At 45.4% G+C, this 24,035-nt stretch overlaps 1 protein-coding gene across 1 annotated transcript in view; it reads left to right on the plus strand.

Annotated features, from left to right (window-relative positions):
• Positions 1 to 18,534, plus strand: part of LOC142312713 (uncharacterized) — a 103,675-nt gene extending 85,141 nt beyond the window's left edge. The window contains exons 11-14 of the mRNA XM_075351701.1: positions 2,615 to 2,735; positions 7,589 to 7,671; positions 15,382 to 15,490; positions 16,923 to 18,534. Coding sequence (XP_075207816.1) covers positions 2,615 to 2,735; positions 7,589 to 7,671; positions 15,382 to 15,490; positions 16,923 to 18,493 — 1,884 coding nt within the window. The 3' untranslated portion in view covers positions 18,494 to 18,534. The remainder of the gene's footprint in view (positions 1 to 2,614; positions 2,736 to 7,588; positions 7,672 to 15,381; positions 15,491 to 16,922) is intronic.
• Positions 18,535 to 24,035: the final 5,501 nt, after the last annotated feature.

The raw sequence follows: 24,035 nt of genomic DNA on the forward strand, positions 1-24,035 counted from the left end.
CTCAGGATGTCTTACTGCCTTACTCACTTTCTTTATCTAAAGGAGCGGAGACTGAAGCCAGAGGTGATTGGCTGTTAGGGATCATGTGACATAACAAAGTCACGTGAGCCCCAGGAGAGCCAGTGCTAACACCGCTGGAAAGGTGCCAGTACTGTAGGTGAGTTTAGATATGTTATTTTGCTGGGAGAAACATAAGGATTGAGAAGCCATGTAACTAGTTTCTAAGTATCGATTCTGCTGTCAGGTTTACGTTAATTTGCACAGCACAAGTGTGTATAATGCGTTCATCTGAACATGCTATAAAAGCAATCAAAATATTATCTGTCCCAAACTGATGATCAATAAAACGTTTGACTCATCCTGTAAAAAACAAATTCTCTCTCAGGTCTGTCATCTGTCAACATAAAACAGGTTGTTTCCACTTTGTTGGTAGCTCTAAGGCTATGTGCGCACGCTGCATTTTTTGCCGCATTTTTGTGCGTTTTTCGGGTGCGTTTTGCTCTAAAAAAAAAACTGCATGAATCTCCTTCCCCAGCAAAGTCTATGAGATTTCATTTTTGCTGTCCGCACAGTGCAGGTTTTTTGTTTTTTTGTTTTTTTTGCTGCGTTTTTGTGGTGACCACAAAGTTGTCAATTCTGTTTGCATTGTTCCCTGGGTTTTTCACCCATTGAATTAAAAGAAGAAAAACGCTGCAAAAAATGCACAAAAATACATGCGTTTTTGCTCCCCTCAAAAATAAATCCGGCAAAATCCGCTCTCCCAAAGTCAAATGCACCCACCCTTCCTTCTGAGCTCTGCAGTGCGCCTAAACCACAGATAGCATCCACATTTATGACATAACTATAGCAAGAAGAAGAGGTTGTCCACTACTTGGACAATACCCTAATCATTCCCTGTGTCTGTACCCAATAAAATAAAAAAGCTTATACTCACCTCATGCGTGTTGAACGGGAACAGGGCTATTGGGTTCAGGTCCGGCAATAATCGGCAGTGTATCAAATGCTTATATTCCCTGCTGTAGGTTATTACTGCAAATGGGAAACATTGCATAACAAATTTTGGGGACCATTTTCTCCTATTATGCCTTTTTGATCATGGAAAATTTGGGGCTAAAACATAATTTTAGCTGAAAAATGAAGGACCTGATTCATTAACTGGCATTGTGCACGCCGGTCCCAGTGATGTAAAAGTGATGTAAAGTAAAAGGCATCGGATTCATAGAGGCTTACTCCATTTAATGAATTAGTCGTATTTTACAACTGCGTGAGCTTCCACCAGAAATGTTACTGTAGTCAAAGCCTGGGGTAACATTTCTGGCCTAAGGTACACCACAACATTTCATGAATTCGTCAGGAAGGCTTCACCACACTCCGTCCCACCCACTTTGCCTAAAGTTGACCGAAACCGCCTCAAAACACCAAAGGTCGCAAAACTTTTGCGTAACTTCATGTTGCACAAACATTTCACAATATCTAAAGGTGTTTTATGACAGAAAATTGGCAAAAAAAACAGCTTCATGAATCAGACCCTACGTTTTTCATTTTCGTGGTCCAATATAATTTTGTGAAACAGTTGTTGGTAAAAAAATTCTTACCACAAAATAAATTCTTTGATGGGTTTAGTTTCCAAAATGGCATCACTTGGTTTAGTTTTATTTTGACACCTCATCCCCACATTGACATTGACCGACATCTCTGGAGCACACTGATAGTTTAGTGACAAGAAAGGTATAATTGGTGGAGAAAGGTTGAACTTAATGAACCTACTCTAAAGGGCCATTTACACGCTGCGACATCGCTAACGATTTATCGTCAGGGTCACGGTATTTGTGACACACATTCGGCGTTTTTAGCAACATTGCAGCGTGTAACACGTACGAGCGACCTTAAACGATCGCAAAAGAGACAAAAATCATTGGTTTTGGAGAGGTCGTCCAAACACCAAAAATCGTTGTCTGGTAAGTAGCGATGTTGTTTGTCGTTCCTGCGGCAGCACACATCGCTATGTGTGACACCGCAGAAGCGACGAACATCTCCTTACCTGCGTCCACCGGCAATGCGGAAGGAAGGAGGTGGGCGGGATGTTACGTCCCGCTCATCTCTGCCCCTCCTCTGCTATTGGACGGCTGCTGTGTGACGTCGCTGTGACACCACATGACCCGCCCCCTTAAAAAGGAGGCGAATCGCCGGCCAGAGCGACGTCGCAGGGCAGGTAAGTCCGTGTGACGGGTGTTAGCGATAATGTGTGCCACGGACAGCGATTTGCCCGTGACGCACAACCACGGGGGCGGGTACGCTCGCTAGTGATATCGGTACCGATATCGCAGCGTGTAAAGCCCCCTTTAGTCTTTATTTAACCTACGTAACTACCGTATGTAACATTGCTGCTGGTTGGAACTGTGAATCAAACAGGAGTTCACCACTCCACCAGCAAGTAGGAAGCACGGGAGTGGTGAAGATGGGACAGTCCCTTTAAGGGAGAATACCATTGTGGTCCCTAGGTTATTGGGCAGTTATCATAACCAAATATGTGCTAATGGCACAACAAATGCCAGAATGGCTAAGACATTTATAGGCTGACTATGTCTCCCCACTATATCTTTGTGCTGATCAGGTTCTTATAAGATGTCAAGATGTTGCTGTCTATCTCTCTTTGGAGGAGTGGCAATACCTAGAAGGAAACAAAGGTCTATATAACAACATTATTGAGAATCACACAACTCCAACATCACCAGGTAAAAACAGATCTTCTTTGTTCATACAGTTCTTGGCTGTTACGATTGTGGCATAGGTCTATGAGCTGTTTGGTCAGTAATGATGGTCATCCCAGTGTATATGTCCCCCATCCCGGTGTACATGTTCCCCATCCCGGTGTATATGTCCCCCATACTGGTGTGCATGTCCCCCATCCTGGTATATATGTTCCTCATCATGGTATATGCCCCCTATTATGGACCCATCCTGGTATATATGTCTCCTGTTAAGCTAAATACATAAAAAAAATATATATTTTACTCCCCTTCCATCTGCTTCTCTGGTGTGTGGCATCCTCTTCTGATGCCAGCAACTGACTTCAGTGTATAAGCGGGGCATGCATGACATCACTGCCATGCAACCCCAGTCACACATCGAGGTCAACTGCTGGCTAATCTCAAATGAATATTCACTGCTCCCCACGCCTGGAATTATGGGTGTGGGGAGTAGTGAATATTGATGTTGATTAATAGCAGACACACGATCGCCCCAGTCACTGCAGTAAGCTGGCGCCTGGGGCAAACGTGTGCCTGCTATTAAAGAAAATTTATGTTCACTGCTCCCCACGCCTATAATCCTCCCCACCTCTTGGTGCCGGCTTCAGTGCAGTGAGGTGGGCGGAATTATGGGTGTGGGGAGCAGTGAAATGTTCATTTTCATTAATAGTGGCACCAGTAAGGTTTGTACCTTTGCAGAATATTCCGACACTTAAATTTCTATGTTATACGTGTATACACGTCATACACTGTCTATTGTTGTTTGCTCTTTAGCAATTACTTTGTTTAATAAAAATGATCTGATTTAAAAAAATACTGGCATCGGTGTTAACCTCAGCTGCCGCTGCAGCCTGCTTCTGTCTCCTGTGACCCTGCTCAATCGGTGCTGCCGATGAGATGTAGTCAGTATCACAAAACTAGTTACATCCAGGTACCTTTATAGAGGACATCTTCTCTGATTGGAGTCCTTTCTGTCCCTTTTTTCTACACGTACTAAAGATGCCATGATGAGATTTCATGCCCAGAGCTTGTCTTTCCAGACTTCACTCTTCTCTGTCTTCAGCAGCACTTCCCGACATAATGCCCTTAAAAATAAAAGTATCATTATACTACCTCATAAAAATGAATATCTTGCATGCTGTGCCCCTGAATAAATAATTGCCCATCAATGTGCTTCCTGCACAAAATATACCCACACACGCTGTAATATAACTGTCATTATTATTCCTCCACACACACACACAGCCCTTCTTTATACTATTACCCCACACCACACTGCCCCTCTCCATACTGTCACTCCCCACACAGCCCCTTCCCATTATATCAACCCCACACAGCTGCTCTCCATAATATTGCCCCCCAGAGTGCTCCTCTCTGTAATATCCCCCCACTGAGCCTCCACATAATAGCCCCACACTGAGCCTCTCCATAATATCCCCCTCCTCTCAGGGCCTGAAAAGGCTGATCTCCTCATTGTACACATACCTACTGTCTGTGGGGAACGAATCCCAACCTTTGGCAGTCAAAGGGAAGTGGGAGCTTCTGATTCCGAATCTGCAGGGGGAGGAGGTTTTAGAATCTCCTACTAAGGTCGTCCCGTTAATCAATAATAAAATGATCCAAATCTATATAGTACGCCAGGCGTATCTTATCTCACTGAGATTATTCACGATGCGACACCGGGAGATGTCAGAGTGCCCTTGTTACGGGGAATACGCACGCAGACTTTGTCCACATGATTTGGAGCTGCCTGGTAATCGCAGCATTTTGGTGGGAGGTTGTTGCACTCCTATCCTCCCTGGCCTTCCCCCCTATACCTCTGGATCCACTACTCTGTTTATTTGGAGTCTTGGATGAGGGAACTTGGTCTCATCACCATCAAATTTTTCTGCGCGAATCCCCCTTTATGGCAAGGAAGGTTATTGCCTTGCGGTGGATGGGCAGCTCCCTCCCGACCATACGTGCATGGATAGAACTAGTCAATGCAATGCTTCCTTATGAGAGGACGTTATATCAGAATTGAGGCTGCCCTGAGAAATATAATAAGGTCTGGGAAATGTGGAACTCTTCTCCCTTAACATTATCAATGTCAGGGTAATCGCTTTATGGGCTATTTACTCTCGGTTGTATTATGTTAAATATATTAAAGACTTTTACTTTACAGAGTTAATGTCTTGTAGATTGGTGCCTAAAATAGATATGGTCACAGCGATATGTACAGTCATGTGAAAAAGTTTGGGCACCCCTATTAATGTTAACCTTTTTTCTTTATAACAATTTGAGTTTTTTCAACAGCTATTTCGGTTTCATATATCTAATAACTGATGGACTGAGTAATATTTCTGGATTGAAATGAGGTTTATTGTACTAACAGAAAATGTGCAATCCGCATTTCAACAAAATTTGACCAGTGCAAAAGTATGGGCATCTCAACATAAAAGGGACATTAATATTTTGTAGATCCTCCTTTTGCAAAAATAACAGCCTCTAGTCGCTTCCTGTAGCTTTTAATGAGTTCCTGGATCCTGGATGAAGGTATATTTGACCATTCCTGTTTACAAAATAATTCCATTTCAGTTAAGTTTGATGGTCGCCGAGCATGGACCGCACGCTTCAAATCATCCCACAGATTTTCAATGATATTCAGGTCTGGGGACTGGGATGGCCATTCCAGAACATTGTAATTGTTCCTTTGCATGAATGCCTGAGTAGATTTGGAGAGGTGTTTTGGATCATTGTCTTGCTGAAATATCCATCCTCTGCATAACTTCAACTTCGTCACTGATTCTTGCACATTATTGTCAAGAATCTGCTGATACTGAGTTGAATCCATGCGACCCTCAACTTTAACAAGATTCCCGGTGCCGGCATTGGCCACACAGCCCCAAAGCATGATGGAACCTCTACCAAATTTTAGCAAGTGCTTTTCTTGGAATGCCGTGTTTTTTTGCCTCCATGCATAATGCCTTTTTGTATGACCAAACAACTCAATCTTTGTTTCATCAGTCCACAGGATCTTCTTCCAAAATGTAACTGGCTTGTCGAAATGTGCTTTTGCATACCTCAGGCGACTCTGTTTGTGGCGTGCTTGCCGAAAAGGCTTCTTTCGCATCACTCTCCCATACAGCTTCTCCTTGTGCAACGTGCGCTGTATTGTTGACCGATGCACATTGACACCATCTGCAGCAAGATGATGCTGCAGGTCTTTGGAGGTGGTCTTTGGATTGTCCTTGACTGTTCTCACCATTCTTCTTCTCTGCCTTTCTGATATTTTTCTTGGCCTGCCACTTCTGGGCTTAACAAGAACTGTACCTGTGTTCTTCCATTTCCTTACTATGTTCCTCACAGTGGAAACTGACAGTTTAAATCTCTGAGACAACTTTTTGTATCCTTCCCCTGAACAACTATGTTGAATAATCTTTGTTTTCAGATCATTTGAGAGTTGTTTTGAGGAGCCCATGATGCCACTCTTCATAGGAGATTCAAATAGGAGAACAACTTGCAAGTGGCCACCTTAAAAACCTTTTCTCATGATTGGATACACCTGCCTATGAAGTTCAAAGCTCAATGAGGTTACAAAACCAATTTAGTGGTTTAGTAAGTCAGTAAAAAGTAGTTAGGAGTGTTCAAATCAAGAAATTGATAAGGGTGCCCATACTTCTGCACCTGTCAAATTTAGTTTAAATGCGGATTGCACATTTTCTGTTAGTACAATAAACCTCATTTCAATCCAGAAATATTACTGAGTCCATCAGTTATTAGATATATGAAACTGAAATAACTGTTGCAAAAACCCAAATTGTTATAAAGAAAAAAGGTTAACATTAATAGGGGTGCCCAAACTTTTCCATATGACTGTATGTTATGTTGTTCCTCTTGTTCTTGGAATTTTGTTTAGGTGTCTTGACACCCCAGGTATCTGGATTATGCACTTCATTAGCATTGAACTCTGGTACAACTCTGTAAATGTATATTATAGTCGCCTTTATTCTGTACCTGGTGTATTTCTGTTATTCAATAAACAAACTTAAAAATCTATTGACCTAAATTTGCCATTTAAAGGGTTGTCCTCTACTGGGACACTCCCATCTTAAATACTATATTTCCCATTTGTAAAATATAGGCTCCTTATTTTCACTTTCCAGTGATGTCAGCTCCAGGTCTACCGAGTCTCGTCTGTCATTGTTATGCCACGTGAGCTCTTCAGCTAATCAGTGATGGAAGAAGGTGACAGGGACCAAAAGTAGGGATTGAGCAATCAACACTTTTAAGCCAGAATTCTTTCATAAAAAGCTTTCAAAACTCGCGCAAGACTAGGCTAATATTCTGTGCCCTTTGGTGTTCATACTCCATTTTGGCCATATTTAGGCAGGACGTGGACAAGGCGACTGCCACTCATCATGAATCTTACTTCACCAGAGATTGGGGTAGGATATGTGGAGAAGTGCACACAGAGGTGTATGCCACATATCCAGCACTGTGTAAGTGTCTTCATGTGTCAGGACCGTCTGACTCCAGCACATTGCCTCATCAAGTCCGGTGTGAACAACGCTGGTCTTCATGATACTTTAGTTCAAAGATCCAAGGACTGGGATTAAAGCTCTGTATTCTGGTGGTGGTGTGCTAGGTACAATGTAGGAGATAGGGCAGCACCGTCAGACTATCCATGGAAGACTAGCTTGCGCAATCTCCTGTTCAACTGCCTATCAGTCATAATTTTGCATAATTTTACAAAGTGATTTTTTAACATGTACAATATTCCCCTAAATTAAATAATAACTTAACAACAAATTTGGGCCATTGTGTGTAGTCACTGTGTGTGTGTGTGTCTTCTACAGATAAATCCAGTAAGGAAGATTTAGTGAAATGTTCCATTCCTTTACGTGCCAACGATTTTCCAGAGATCCCGAAGGATCATGAGGTAGATAGAACTGCCAAATGCTAAATGTCATCGTGGTACAAAATATTGACCCTTTTTTTTTTTTACATTTAGAGATGTAATTAAGTATTTTATTGAACTATGTCATGTAACTATCCACTGCTGCCATAGAATATTTTATTTATATTGATAGCTAAAAATCAGAGCTGTAATAGTGTGATACATGAAGGAGAGCGCAGGCCACCTGCTTCTTAATATTAAACTAATTGCATGGGCACAGTCATTGTGTCCTCATGATCAGCAGAATCACAACTGTAATTCACAGCCAGGTTACTGCCACAACCGCCAAGATCAAAGGTTTCTCCAATCCTGGCAGTTTATCCATTGAAGTCCGTTGATATCACTGGGTGTGGATTGGGTGCGGTTTATAGTTTAATTGCTGAGCTCTGGAAAGGTCGTCCTCTGTTGCTCCAGACTTCTGTAGTTGCTGCAGCTCAGATAAGCTACCGTGTTTTTCGGACTATAAAGGCCCCGTCACACTAAGCAACATCGCTAGCAACATCGCTGCTAACGAACAACTTTTGTGACGTAGCAGCGATGTTGCTAGCGATGTTGCTGTGTGTGACATCCAGCAACAACCTGGCCCCTGTTGTGAGGTTGTTGGTTGTTGCTGAATGTCCTGGGCCATTTTTTAGTTGTTGCTGTCCCGCTGTGAAGCACAGATCGCTGTGTGTGACAGCGAGACAGCAACAACTAAATGTGCAGGCAGCAGGAGCCGGCTTCTGCGGAGGCTGGTAACCACAGTAAACATCGGGTAACCAAGAAGCCCTGTCCTTGGTTACCCGATATTTACCTTTGTTACCAGCCTCCGCCGCTCTCACTGTCAGTGCCGGCTCCTGCTCTGTGCACATGTAGCTGCAGGACACATCGGGTTAATTAACCCGATGTGTGCTGTAGCTAGGAGAGCAGGGAGCCACCGCTAAGCACTGTGCGCTGCTCCCTGCTCTGTGCACATTTAGCTGCAGCACACATCGGGTAATTAACCCTATGTGTACTGTAGCTAGGAGAGCAGGGAGCCAGCGCTCAGTGTGCGCTGCTCCCTGCTCTCTGCACGTGTAGCTGCGTGCTCTGGTAACCAAGGTAAATATCGGGTTGGTTACCTGATATTTACCTTAGTTACCAAGCGCAGCATCTTCCACGCGGCGCTGGGGGCTGGTCACTGGTTGCTGGTGAGCTCACCAGCAACTCGTGTAGCGACGCTCCAGCGATCCCTGCCAGGTCAGGTTGCTGGTGGGATCGCTGGAGCGTCGCAGTGTGACATCTCACCAGCAACCTCCTAGCAACTTACCAGCGATCCCTATCGTTGTTGGGATCGCTGGTAAGTTGTTTAGTGTGACTGGACCTTTAGACGCACTTTTTTCCCCCCAAATGTTGGGGGAAAGTGAGGGGTGCATCTTATAGTCTGAATGTAGGGCTGCAGGGAATGAGGATGCTGCAGTGGAGCGGGTCATCGGCGGCACGAGCAGGCTGTAGCAGCGCCTGCTGTGACCACGTGGGCCCGCTCATTTCATATGCATGCTCATCTTCCTGCCTATCATCTCTCAGCGCTGAAGCTGGCGCTGACAGGTGGGCGGGGTGATGGTCCGGGGGTGCATGCATAGTAAACAGCCGGCCCGCGTGATCACCCCTGGCAACTACAGCCTGGAGTGATCAAGTGCGGCCATATTCACTGCCCCCCACGCATCATCATCAGCGCGGGGGCAGTGAATAAGTACGGTATACTCACCGGCCACTGATCCCTGCAGCACCGCGAAGTCCTCCTGTCTGCCGGCCAGCTGATCTGTGTAGAGAACATTGAGCACAGCGATGACGTCATCGCTGTGCGCCCCACTCTTCATACACATCAGCGAGCCGGCAGACAGGAGGACATCACGATGCTGCAGGGGAACGGCACCACACAGGTCAGCGGCGCTGCTGCCGACACAGACAGGAAGATGATCAATGCTGCAGAGAGATGGGAAAGGTGAGTATAAATGTTAATTTTTTTTCTGTGCTATATTATACAGGCCATATAGCAGGATGGGGTATATAGCAGGATGAGGGCATATACCAGGATGGGGGTATATTATGAGCAGGATGGGGCTATATAGCAAGATGGGGCTATATAGCAGGATCAGGGTATTTATCAGGATGGGGGTATTTATCAGGATGGGGGTATATACCAGGATGGGGGCTATACCAGGATGGGGGTATTTATCAGGATGGGGGCTATACTAGGATGAGGGACATATATACAAGGATGGGGATCATATACAAGGCAGGAGGATCATTACCAGGATGGGATACCTTAGTAGAGAATTTGTGGACATTACCCCCATAACAGTGTCAGCAGCAGATCCTCGCCCCCATAACAGTGTGTCATGACCACATTTTTTGCTTAAAATTTTATTTTCCTATTTTCCTCCTCCAAAACCAGGGTGCGTCTTATGGTCCGGTGCGTCTTATAGTCCGAAAATGACGGTATTTTGTCTTTGCTATCTACCAGGGCTCTGGTGATTGCAGTTGTGTTTCCCCTGTGCTGTTCCTTTGTGTCTTCCTTTAGTGTTAGTGGTGTTGACGAAGAGCTCACACCCTCCATCCTTACTTAGGGCCCATTTACCAGGGTAAGAGAGGGCCCCAGGTCTTCCGGCTCGGCGAAGGTGCGAAACCGGTATAGAGATGGTGAGGGTGAGTTACAGGTCATAGTCAGGGGTCACCACTTTCCCCATTTCCCTAGCTATATAGCATGGCATTACATACTACAAATATCAACCATTCAGCATAACTGTAAATAAATGACCGACACAATGGATCTGGTGCATAAAATTGGCCACAGCCTTTATTACATTTTTTAAAAACATGCAAATTAGTCAAAACCAAATTTATTTATTTCATTTTAAAAACCTACCAAAATTAACTATATGTAGCTAATCACAAATACGCTCAAGCTCGTTTACTATCACCCATGTCCCTTCATTAATGAAGGACTTACCCCAAAGCCGTGACAAAATAATCAACGGAAGGGCGGGCGGGCAAGTTCAGGTAAGCAGCGTCACTCACCCTTTATCAAATACCACCACATATTTACAAATAGGACATACCAATCACAGCCCATCATCACTAGGGGAGACTAACAAATCTCTCCCATCAGCAACGCACTGCAAGTGGCCCAAACGTAGCCACTCACCATGACCTGGGCAACTCACCCAGGACATGGAGAATAATGGCACAAAAAAAGAGGGAGAAGAAAACATAGCAATGGGTATAAAAGGCACTAACAAATTAACCGTAAGAATACAAAGAGCGGTCCCGCACTACCTTTTATGCCCAGACAGGTGTAACATGCAGAGAAAGTCTGCTCGGGGACTCCACAAATAAACACGGTCCGGGGATGCTGGTCCAGAATACAGTAGAAATCCAGTATTAAGTCCAAGGAAGAAGAGAAAGACCGCACTCTCCACTTTATAACCGGAATCTTTTTTTATTGTGTGCAAAAAACAGGATAAAACAGCGGGAGAGGAGCTGGGTGCAGGCCCTCTCACAGACAACGGCTGTTTTGCATCTGGTTATGCTTCAACGGGTCCATGTGGAAGGCCTGAAACCACCTCCCTCTGTATAGAGGGACACCCAGTCCACGTCATCACCACTTAAAACAATGGGGAGTGCATAAAATCAACGGTAAACAAATGTGCAGACAGAACATACATTTACAATTTACTGGCACAGAGATGCGGTTTCGTTCCTCTGTGCCAGTAAATTGTAAATGTATGTTGTGTCTGCACATTTGTTGATCGTTGATTTTATGCACTCCCCATTGTTTTAATTGGTGGTGATGTGGGCTGGGTGTCCCTCTATACAGGGGGAGGGGGTTTCCATCCTTCCACATGGACCCGTTGAAGCGTAATCAGACGCAAACCGTCCATCATCTGTGAGAGGGCCTGCATCCAGCTCCTCTCCCGCTGTTTTATCCTGTTTTTTGCACGCAATAAACAAGATTCCGGTTATAAAGTGGAGAGTGCGGTCTTTTTCTTCTTCCTTGGACAAACAAATTAACCCTTTCAGCAGTGAAACACATGGTATATAGGAATGCCATGTGTTCCCTTCCTGAGGGGCTCGGGGAACTTCATTCCTTCCCCCTTCTTGTGTGTTGTCCTATATGGCAGGTATAGTCTTTCTCCCCTGCCGTGACAGGAACGTACCCCCAAATTTTCCCATAAAAAAAACAAATGCTGATATAACTATAGTGAAAGATATATAGACTGTATGGAATAAACACCTCTGCCTAAATTCTCATAAAATGTTGAATATAGTCAGTAATGGATGGTGAATAAGTCAGTCACAGTATTAATTGCAAGGACACATCAACCATTGATGCATATATATGGACTTGGAAATGGTGCCAAGAGCATCTGAGCAGGTAAAAATGACTTGATTTAGTAATTATTCCAGTAAAAAATGAGAACATAAGCAACTTACAATGACCATTAAATGATCTTACCCACACTGCTATGATGGTCAGGCTGCATGCACACTACACAAATATAGAGCAAGCAAGAACTGAACACGCTACCCCCACACGTTTTAATCTAGCATACATAACATGAGGTGACCTTTGAAGGGCACGTACAACACTTGGACAACCCCTACTCATTCCCCTTGTTCACCCCCATAAAAATAAATAAGCCTATACCCCTCTCCGTTGCGGCTGCGGTTCCAGCGATGTCTGAAGTTGTGTTCCCAGGTCCAACATGACATTGTTATGACACGGGAGCACCGCGACCAGTCAGCGCCTGGCGTCTGTCTCCAGCCTTCAGACATTTGACCAGGATGTGAGGGCTTCGACCTCGTACTGACCTGGTGACTCATATTGTCAGGTTGGTGAGCAAGGTAAATAAAAAAAACCCAAACTATTGTGGAATTGCATTTTTTTCACCTCACTTGAAGTTTTTTTCCCCCATTTTCCAGTACAACATAGGGCAGAATGAATAATGTCATTCATATGTACAACGCGTCCCACAAGATAAAGCCCTCATATGGCTATATTGACAGACAAATAAAAAAGTTATGATTCTTGGAAAAAGGGGAGAAAAAAAATGAAAAACGGAAAATTGCCCTGAAGGTGTAGAAGTTAATAGCTACAATTAAAACTGCGCACTGCAGGAAGATGAGGCAGCCCTGTCGGCACATATCATATATACTTCATGAAGCCAGCTCAGTTCTGGAAAAGTATTCTATGGACAGATGAGACAAAGATCAATCTGTACCAGAATGAAGGGAAGAAAAAAGTTTGCAGAAGAAAGGGAACGGCACATAATCCAAGGCATACCACATCCTCTGTAAAACATGGTGGAGGCAACGTGATGGCATGGGCATGCATGGCTTTCAATGGCACTGGGTCACTTGTGTTTATTGATGACATAACAGCAGACAAGAGTAGCCGGATGAATTCTGAAGTGTACCGGGATATACTTTCAGCCCAGATTCAGCCAAATGCCGCAAAGTTGATCGGACGGCGCTTCATAGTACAGATGGACAATGACCCCAAGCATACAGCCAAAGCTACCCAGGAGTTCATGAGTGCAAAAAAGTGGAACATTCTGCAATGGCCAAGTCAATCACCAGATCTTAACCCAATTGAGCATGCATTTCACTTGCTCAAATCCAGACTTAAGACGGAAAGACCCACAAACAAGCAAGACCTGAAGGCTGCGGCTGTAAAGGCCTGGCAAAGCATTAAGAAGGAGGAAACCCAGCGTTTGGTGATGTCCATGGGTTCCAGACTTAAGGCAGTGATTGCCTCCAAAGGATTCGCAACAAAATATTGAAAATAAAAATATTTTGTTTGGGTTTGGTTTATTTGTCCAATTACTTTTGACCTCCTAAAATGTGGAGTGTTTGTAATGAAATGTGTACAATTCCTACAATTTCTATCAGATATTTTTGTTCAAACCTTCAAATTAAACGTTACAATCTGCACTTGAATTCTGTTGTAGAGGTTTCATTTCAAATCCAATGTGGTGGCATGCAGAGCCCAACTCGCGAAAATTGTGTCACTGTCCAAATATTTCTGGACCTAACTGTATATATATATATATATATATATATATATATATATACACATTTTATATGTTATGGCACAAACTATATGTGCCAAAGTGTAGGCAAAAAAAGTGAAAAATCTGCCACTACTCACATGTGATTTCTCGGTGCGACAAAGGAGTGGGCTTCCAAATACAAAGAAAAGGATTCCGGTGGTGCTCAACTTCCAGACAGTGGTGTATGAATAACACAAGAACAGAAAGATAGTGGCACATCACCTTCCTTGTAAAATCATTTTTCTTTATTCATGGTTCTCTAAAACACAATGTAGCAGGAGTCGCTAGGAGCATGTGGACGACAGCTGTTTCGTGTTACATGGAATACACTTTAACAGTCCATGTGCTCCTGGCGTCTATCTCCTAGTTTGTGTTTTAAAGAGCCATGAATAAAGGAGAATGATTTTACAAGGAAGGTGATGTGACCACACACACATATGAGAACGCGCGTTCGCACGCACACACACACACACACACACACACACACACACACACACACACACACACACACACACACACTACAGATCACATACACACACTCACCACATCCAGCAATATCGCTTGCTTCTCGGCGTGCGTAAGGACTTGCGACGCTGTGCAGTGGATCTTCCAGGACCTGCAGGAGGATCACATGGCCGGAAGCACGTGGTATCTCCGGATGTTGTGAATGTGAGCGCGTGATTGTACAGGTATGTGCGATATCGTGAGTGTGTGTGAGTATATGCAATCGGATGTGTGAGTGTATGATGTCTGATGAGTGAGTGTATTCGATCGGATGTGTGAGTGTGTCCCCTGATGTGTGAGTGTTGGCCGGACGCAGGGGAGTACGGCGTGCAGCACATCTGCCTGGAGCGCCCACTGGAGATCACAGGGAGGAATGATGTGGAATCTGTGTGTGTGTCTGTCTATATTAGTGTATGCTATCTGACGTGTGTGTGTGTGTGTCTATATGTGTGTATGCTATCTGATGTGTGAGTATGTGTTCTGATGTATGTGTGTCGGCCAGACACAGGGGAGGGCGACATGCTGGGAGATCTGGGAGCCACACAGACGCCCGGGGCTGGTAAGTATGATGATCCTGGCAAGGGGGGGGGGTCTGCTTTTTGTGGGGGGTAAACTTACCCCATCCCATGTCTCCTCGAGAATAAGACACCCCCTGAAAATAAGACCTATTGCTTTTTTCAGGGCAAAACAGAATATAAGACAGTGTCTTATTTTTGGGGAAACAGGGTAGTAGATGCCTACTCCTGTCAAAATACAGAAATAATAAACCTACCAAAAGAAGCTACTGAAGATCTGGCGGCATCCACAGCCTGACTCTCAGCGTTTTGTGTATTGTTTCACCCACCGACTAATAAATATGCGAAGTACGTGTGAGGTTGGGGGCCGCCTGATCTTCAGTAGCTTCTTTTGGATATTTTCATTAGTGTTTACTTTGTCCGGAGTGGTATTATTGCTATAGTAGTCATACACCTTTTTGCTATATTGGGTCTGGTTGGTTTACCTTAGGTGTCATAGTGAAAATTAACATTAAGGGAGCTTTGTTATATAATTACAAGAAAAGCAACCACTTCTCCCATTATCATTGTAACTTGTTCCTTTTTCTGTGGTGAATTAGGTGACAAATGTAAGTGCCGTAAAAGTTGAAGACTTGACAGAAAAAGAGATGTATGTGGGTGTAACCCAGCTGTGTGAGATCGAGGACGCGCCCACAGATATCAGCTCCGGTAAGTGATGATCATTAGGTGCTAAAAGGTTATTCTCATCTCCAAGATCCTATCCCAATATGTAGTAGGTGTAATAATAATAATATTAGCAAATACCTCCAATGAGAAATGTAGTATAGGTCTCCTTATATAGCCATGTCTCTTACCTCATGTGCTGGGCATTGCAGCTTAGGTATTCATGGTTACGACTACTAGCAACGACTACTATGAGTGGATGTAACCATGGAAACCTAAGCTGCAATGCCCTGCACATGAGGTAAGAATCATGGCTATATCAGGTGAACTATACTACATTTCTCATTGCAGCTATTTACTACCATGTTTTCCCAAAAATAAGACCTCCCCCAAAAATAAGCCCTAGCAGGGATTTTCAGCATGTTTGGAGTAAGGCTTAAATATTATTCCTACCCAGAAAATAAGCCCTAGTCACAGTTCAATAATGAAGTGTCCATGCAGCTAAAAAAGTAAAAGAATGGACACTTGATTATAGACAGCGGACACCCTGCAATCATACTCACCAGAAGCCTTACCCTAACTGTTATTTATATTCTGTGTGTATACATTTTTCATGTTATATTTACAACGTATGGGTGGTTTGATTCAGACGACTATGCTTTTATATTGTGCCATGGGTCTAAGAATACATAGGTGCGCATGTGCGGACTGGAGAAGTCTCTGCTGAGAAAGGGTGTTTATTGATAGGCGAGGAATGTTTTCTGATACACTGTATAAATTATATATTGTGTAACTGAAGAAATGGAGAATTTATCTTAATTTTACTTAACTGATGTAGGGTTGCAGTCAGACAAGTTCTGTGTGTTTGGTGTGTGTCACCGAGGTGGCTAGCCTTAGTGATGTAGGACTTGGAGAAGCAGTCTCCAGCATGGATAGTGCTGAGAGGTTTTTTTTCTATAGGTCCGAGTTTTAGGAACAGCCGGAAGACCTGGGCGGCACTGGCCATTCCCATGCCTCCAATTCGAGGCCTTAGAATGGCCATTTTCAGGCATTTCAGCTCTCTCATTCGTTGTCTGTCTGTTAAAGGAGGGAAATACCTGTGTGATACTGGGCAATCTATTGTAAGAGGCTGACCAGAAAGTACTGTATTTTAAATGGGTTAGCCTCTACCTGTTATCTAGAGAACTGCTCCTGTTTATTGTTACCTTTATGATAAGTAAAGGCTGTTTTCTTTTCTGTGGAGATTTATGGATTTTATTACATCTACTGTACCAGTTTTGCACCAACCTACTTTCTGTCGCTACGTAACTCAACAGGTGACAAAGCAAGTGATCCTTTACACTGGTTTGAAAACTATTTGATACATGTCTTAGTCTTTTATATATAGAATTTCATATAGGAACGTATTAAAATAACTACTTATTGTGTTTTTCAAATGATGAAATAAAAGCTGGGTTTTTTTGTTTTGTTTTTCCAGATAAGTGCACCAAAAACTTTGTGAGAAATTCCCTTTTGTCTCCAGATTATGATGGAAAATATAATAGCACCAAGGATAATCATAGCGAACATTCCACAGCACTTCTTAGCCCTATACCATTAGTTCTTCACAGTAATCTATCTACTGATCCTACTATTGTCATAGAACCTTCATCTCCTCAAGTACAGATTTTTAAACAATGTACAAAAGATACTGAGGCTAAAATATTTTCATGTTCTGAATGTGGGAAACATTTTAAAAAGAAATTTATTCTTTCTATGCATGAAAGAATTCATCGAGATGAGAGGCCATTTTCTTGTTTAGAATGTGGGAAAAGTTTTAAAAGAAAATCAAGTGTTATTGAACATCAGGTAACTCACACAGTGGAAAGACCTTTTCCATGTTCGGAATGTGGGAAACAATTTAAAAAGAAATCTGTTCTATCTATGCATGAAAGAATTCATCGAGATGAGCGGCCATTTCCATGTTCAGAATGTGGTAAAAGTTTTAGACAACGGCCAGCACTTTTTAAACATCAAAGAAGGCACAGAAAGTTGGAGCCATTTTCATGTTCAGAATGTGATAGAAGTTTTCAACAAAACTCTGATCTTATTGCACATCAAAGAACTCACACAGGGGAAAAGCCATTTTTATGTTCTGAGTGTGGGAAAAGTTTTCGTCAGAGAGCATACCTTGTTACACATCTGAGAACCCACACAGGGGATAAGCCATATCCATGTTCTGAATGTGGAAAAAGTTTTATACAGAAATCAATCCTTATCCTACATCAGAAAACCCACACAGGGGAGAAGACATTTTCATGCACTGAATGTGGGAAAGGTTTCATGCAGAAATCAGCACTTGCTATGCATCAGAGAATTCACACAGGGGAGAAGCCATTTTCATGTTCAGAATGCGGGAAATGTTTTCGCCATAAATCAGATTTTATTGTTCATGAAAGAAGGCACAGAAAGGAAGAGCCATATTCATGTCGAGAATGTGAAAAGGGTTTTCAACGGAAATCAGATCTCATTATACATCAGAGGACTCACACAGGGGAGAAGCCGTATTCATGTTCTGAATGTGGTAAATGCTTTACCCAGAGATCATCTCTTTTTGCACATCAGAGAACTCACACTGGGGAGAAGCCATTTTCATGTTCTGAATGTGGGAAATGTTTTATGCAGAAATCAGTGCTTGTAGTGCATCAGAAAATTCACACAGGAGAAAAGCCATTCTCATGTTTAGAATGTGGGAAGTGTTTTCGTCAGAAATCTGATCTTTTAGTACATCAAAGAAGACATAGAAAAGAGGAGCCATTTTCATGTCGAGAATGTGATAGAGGGTTTTTACAGAAATCAGCTCTTATTGTACATCAAAGAACTCACACAGGGGAGAAACCATATTCATGTGCTGAGTGTGGAAAATGTTTTACACAGAGATCATCCCTTGTTAGACATACACTAATTCATACAGGGGAGAAACCATTTTCATGTTCAGAATGTGGGAAGTGTTATAGCCATAAATCAGCAGTTGCTCAGCATAAGAAGCGAAGCCATTTTCCACTGTAGTAAATGTTTTACCTCAGATGTATTACTATATGAAAATAATAAAAAACCTTCATCAATAAAAAAAAATTTTGATCTTGACATTTTGTCCTTACATTTTCCCACATGTTCTAACCTTACATGTGCATGGGCATGAAGTAAAGCAGGGGTCTCAAATTCAGTTGAGTGTATGGGCCGCATATAGAAAAAAAAATTGAGAGGGGCCACATTGTTTGTAGGACAAAGTGACATTTTTAATGATTCCATGTTTTTTTTTCTATACAATTTTGGATCACTTTTTTGAACATTTTTGGCTTGTTTATTATGACAAACCTGCACTTTTTTGTTAAGTTTATATATATATATTGTGAGGTAGCGTCGTCGGCTGCGCTGCAGAAGACACGGGATCCAGGCACCAAGGTTCACAGCACACGGTTTATTCCAAAGAAAAAGTTCACAATAGTACATATGTGCCTTTCCGGCAGAGAACTCAGGGAGATGTGATCACTCCCTCACCCCCGGCACACCTGCCCTTGTTCCTGAATCTATTTAACCCTCCCTTCAGCCTGTAGGGAAACAGCATTAACCCTATAGTGGATTATCATGGAGTGAGCACAACCGGGGCGAGACATACCGGCCGTCATAGATAACCCCGGTCACAGTCTCACACACCCCCCCTCAGTTCAAGCGTGCGGGGTTGAACTCCTGCCATCAAACACGGGCCGCGGGACAAGGCATCGGCGTTGCCCTGCAACCTACCGGCCCGGTGTTCAACCGTAAACCGGAAGTTCTGCAGAGAAAGGAACCACCGGGTAACCCGGGCATTCCGTTCCTTGGCGGACCTCATCCAGACCAGTGGAGAGTGATCCGTCACCAAGCGAAACTGACGTCCCAGCAGGTAATAGCGTAGGGACTCCAAGGCCCACTTGATCGCCAGGCACTCCTTCTCCACTACGCTATAATTCCGCTCGGGAGGGGTGAGCTTCCTACTTAAGAAGGTGACTGGGTGTTCCACCCCCTGAACCACCTGAGACAGCACTGCCCCCAGGCCGACCTCCGAGGCGTCAGTCTGTACTATGAACTCTTTCCGGAAATCAGGGTTTACAAGAACGGGCTGTCCGCACAGGACCCCCTTCAGGGCCCGGAAGGAGTCCTCGGCCTGCGGAGTCCAGCACACCATGACGGACTTCTTGCCTTTGAGAAGGTCCGTCAAGGGGGCTGATAGTCCCGCAAAATCTTTTACAAACCTCCTGTAGTACCCCACGATACCCAGGAAGGCCCTAACCTGCTTCGTGGTCAGGGGTCTAGGCCACTTCTGGATCGCCTCAACTTTGTTAATTTGGGGCTTAATCACTCCTTGGCCTATTACGTAGCCCAAGTAGCGGGCTTCCGTGAGTCCCAACGCACATTTCTTGGGATTGGCTGTCAATCCGGCTGTTCGAAGCGCGTCCACCACCGCTTGTACCTGTTCCAAGTGGGTCTGCCAATCGGAGCTGTAAATAATGATGTCATCAAGGTACGCTGATGCATACGCCTGGTGGGGTTCCAGCACTAAGTCCATCAACCTCTGGAACGTGGCCGGAGCGCCATGTAACCCAAAAGGCAAGACAACATAGTGGAAGAGACCCTCCGGCGTAACAAAAGCGGTTTTCTCCTTGGCGGACTCCGTTAGTGGCACCTGCCAGTACCCCTTGGTCAGGTCGAGCGTGGTAAAATATCGCGCCTGTCCCAGCCTATCAATCAGCTCATCCACCCGGGGCATGGGGTAGAGATCAAACTTGGATATTTCGTTCAATCTCCTAAAGTCATTGCAGAACCTTAAGGAGCCATCGGGTTTTGGTATTAGGACAATCGGACTAGCCCATTCACTCCGGGATTTTTCGATGACCCCCAGGCGTAACATTGTCTTTACTTCCTCCGATATGGCTTGTCGTCGAGCCTCCGGTACTCGGTATGACTTCAGGCGTACCTTCAGGTGAGGCTCGGTGACAATGTCATGTCGTATCAGACTGGTCCTACCGGGCAGCTCGGAGAAGACATCGGGGTTCTGCTGAACCAACCGTCTGGCCTCTCGCCTCTGTGTCTTGGTGAGGGCTTCTCCAATCCTTACTTCCGGTTCGTCCTCTCCGGAGGTCGCTGGAGCCGGATGTGAACGACCCGAAGAGGAGGGAGGTGGGGAAAAAACAGCCATCAGGCTTTCCCGTTCCTGCCAAGGTTTTAATAGGTTGACATGGTATATTTGTTCAGGTTTCCGCCTACCGGGCTGCAATACTTTATAGTTAACCACCCCTACTCTTTCCTTTATCTCGTAGGGGCCTTGCCACTGAGCCAGGAATTTACTCTCCGCCGTGGGGATTAATACCAACACCCGATCCCCGGGTTTAAAGGTCCGCACGGTGGCTTGTCTATTGTAGCGGCCGCTTTGCGCGGCCTGAGCCTCCTGTAAATGCTCCTTCACAATTGGCATGACCGCGCTTATGCGGTTCTGCATACCCAAAATGTGTTCAATCACACTTTTATGGGGGGTGGGCTCCTGCTCCCAGGTTTCTTTTGCCAGGTCCAACAATCCCCGGGGATGTCGCCCGTATAACAATTCAAAAGGCGAAAACCCCGTGGATGCCTGTGGCACCTCTCGTATGGCAAACATCAAATAGGGAAGCATCATATCCCAGTCTTTCCCGTCTTTGGAAATCACCCTTTTGAGCATGGTTTTCAGGATTTTATTGAATCGTTCCACTAAACCATCCGTCTGAGGATGATACACAGACGTACGCAACTGCTTGATCTGGAGTAGCCGGCATAGCTCTTTGGTCACTTTAGACATGAATGGGGTCCCCTGATCCGTAAGGATCTCCTTGGGCAACCCCACCCGGCAGAACACAGCAAACAACTCCCGAGCTATAAGCTTGGCTGCAGTATGTCTGAGAGGTATCGCCTCTGGATACCGGGTGACATAGTCAACGATCACTAGGATATGCTGGTGCCCTCGAGCAGACTTTACGAGGGGCCCCACCAGATCCATCCCTATCCGTTCAAAAGGGACTTCTATAATGGGTAACGGTACCAACGGACTGCGAAAGTGGGTCAGGGGTGCGGTAAGCTGACACTCCGGGCAGGTTTCGCAGAACCGTTTTACCTCCCCAAAGACCCCGGGCCAATAGAACCTTTGCAATATTCGCTCCTGCGTTTTCTTGACCCCTAGGTGACCACTCATCAGGTGTTTATGAGCCAAGTCGAGGACCCGCCGGCGATACGGCTGGGGCACCACCAACTGCTCTACCCCTACGCCCCGTATTTCATCTACCCGGTAGAGTAAATCCTGCTTAAGAGCGAAATGGGGGTATCTTACCTGGGCACCAGGCAGCTGTGCCACCCCGTCAACTACTGTCACCCGACTCCGGGCATGTATTAATGTAGGGTCCTGGAGTTGGGCTGTCCCAAACGTATCCGGGGACGCCTCCAACTCCGGGATGGGCTCGACCGTCTCAGCCTCTCCTGCCAATACCTCTAGGGGCGACCTATCAGGTTCACATCCTGTCCCTATCATGGGGACCCCTACGGCAGGCGTCCCGGATTCAGGATTGTAGGGCTCAGGTCCCGGACTGACCAATATCTGAGGGGACTTAGGAGGTCCCTTCCATAAAGTCCAAAAATAGGGCAGATCCCTTCCTAGGATCACATCATAGGGAAGAGTATTAATAAGTCCCACCTCATGTTGCACCTGACCGCAAGGTGCTGTGATGGTGACTATCCCCGTGGGATAGTCTCGGCGGTCCCCATGTATGCAAACCACCCCCACGGTACGTCCTGTGGCCTTTACTTTAGCCCTTAGGGTTGATCGCACAAGGGTCACTAAGCTTCCGGAATCCAACAAGCCTGTAACCGGACATCCATTCACCTGAATTTGGCACAAGTGGGGCTCAGTCTCTGGGTAGACCAGGTCAGCGGTACACACCACCTGAGCATACATTGAACCCCGCCGGGTAACCCCATAATCCATGGGCTCCGTGGTGAGTGGACACTGGGCTTCCATATGTCCCACCCGCTGGCACCGCCAACATCTAATAGGGAACGACACCCCCTTGACGAGTTGTCGTTTAGGGTACATAGTTTTCCGGACCTCAGGGACGGAGGGTGCGGCTTCAGACGGGACGGTAGCGGACTCCCGCACCGGTGTCAGCGGTGGGTCCTTGGCCCTAGGCTTGGAGGGGCCGGACCGACGGGCAGTACGCAAAGTCTCAGTGTCCCGTATCAAGTCCTGCGTAGCCACATGCCGCTCTACCAGGGACACTAATTGGTCCAGGGTACTCGGGTCACCCTGTCCGACCCACCGTTGAACGGTGACGGGTAAAGTGCGCACAAAACGATCCACTACTACCCTTTCCACCATTTGCGCCGGGCTCAGAGTGTCAGGCTGCAACCACTTTTTTACAAGATGTAACAAGTCATAGGCCTGGGAGCGTACGGGTTTGGCTTCCTCAAAGAACCACTGATTTACCCGCTGAGCCCGTACATAGGTATTCACCCCCAACCGAGCCAGTATTTCGGCTTTCAGGGTCACATAGTCAATGGCGCCCTCGGTACAGAGGTCCAGGTATGCTTTTTGGGGTTCCCCCGTCAGATAGGGTGACAGTACCTCAGCCCACTGCGGGGTCGGCAGCTTTTCCCGCTCGGCCACCCGTTCAAACACCGCCAGGAACGCTTCCACATCATCACCCGGGGTCATCTTTTGCAACGCTTGTCTCACCACTTTCCGGACGCTGCCGTCGTCACCCGGTCCCTGGGTTGTTGCTGCCGGTCCGGCACGGATCGACTTGGCCAGGAGAACCATCTGTTCTTGGTGCCTTTTTTCCTGCAATTGCAAGGCTTGCTGCTGACGTGCATTGGCCTGATCCATCTGTTCTTGGAATTTTTTTTCCTGCACTTGCAAGGATTGGAGCAGGTGTGCATTGGTCTGTTGCTGCTGTGCATTAGCTTGTTGCTGCTGTGCATTAGCCTGTTGCTGCTGTGCATTAGCCTGAGCCAAATGCTTTATTATGTCCTCCATGGCGTCGCCGGGTTTGGGCTGTAGTATAGCTGCTCGAATCCAGGACATGCGCAGCTGGGTCACCAGGGATGGATGCTACACCTCACCGGCTGTCATGCCCGCCGATTCTCCACCATATGTGAGGTAGCGTCGTCGGCTGCGCTGCAGAAGACACGGGATCCAGGCACCAAGGTTCACAGCACACGGTTTATTCCAAAGAAAAAGTCCACAATAGTACATATGTGCCTTTCCGGCAGAGAACTCAGGGAGATGTGATCACTCCCTCACCCCCGGCACACCTGCCCTTGTTCCTGAATCTATTTAACCCTCCCTTCAGCCTGTAGGGAAACAACATTAACCCTATAGTGGATTATCATGGAGTGAGCACAACCGGGGCGAGACATACCGGCCGTCATAGATAACCCCGGTCACAGTCTCACAATATATATATATATATATATATATATATAATTGCCTTATTCTGTCTGTCTGTCTGTCTGTCTTGCTCCAAAATTGTGTCGTTACAGTGACAACCAGCGG

The sequence above is a fragment of the Anomaloglossus baeobatrachus genome, chromosome 5 (genome assembly GCF_048569485.1).
Source record: "Anomaloglossus baeobatrachus isolate aAnoBae1 chromosome 5, aAnoBae1.hap1, whole genome shotgun sequence".
NCBI lineage: Eukaryota > Metazoa > Chordata > Amphibia > Anura > Aromobatidae > Anomaloglossus > Anomaloglossus baeobatrachus.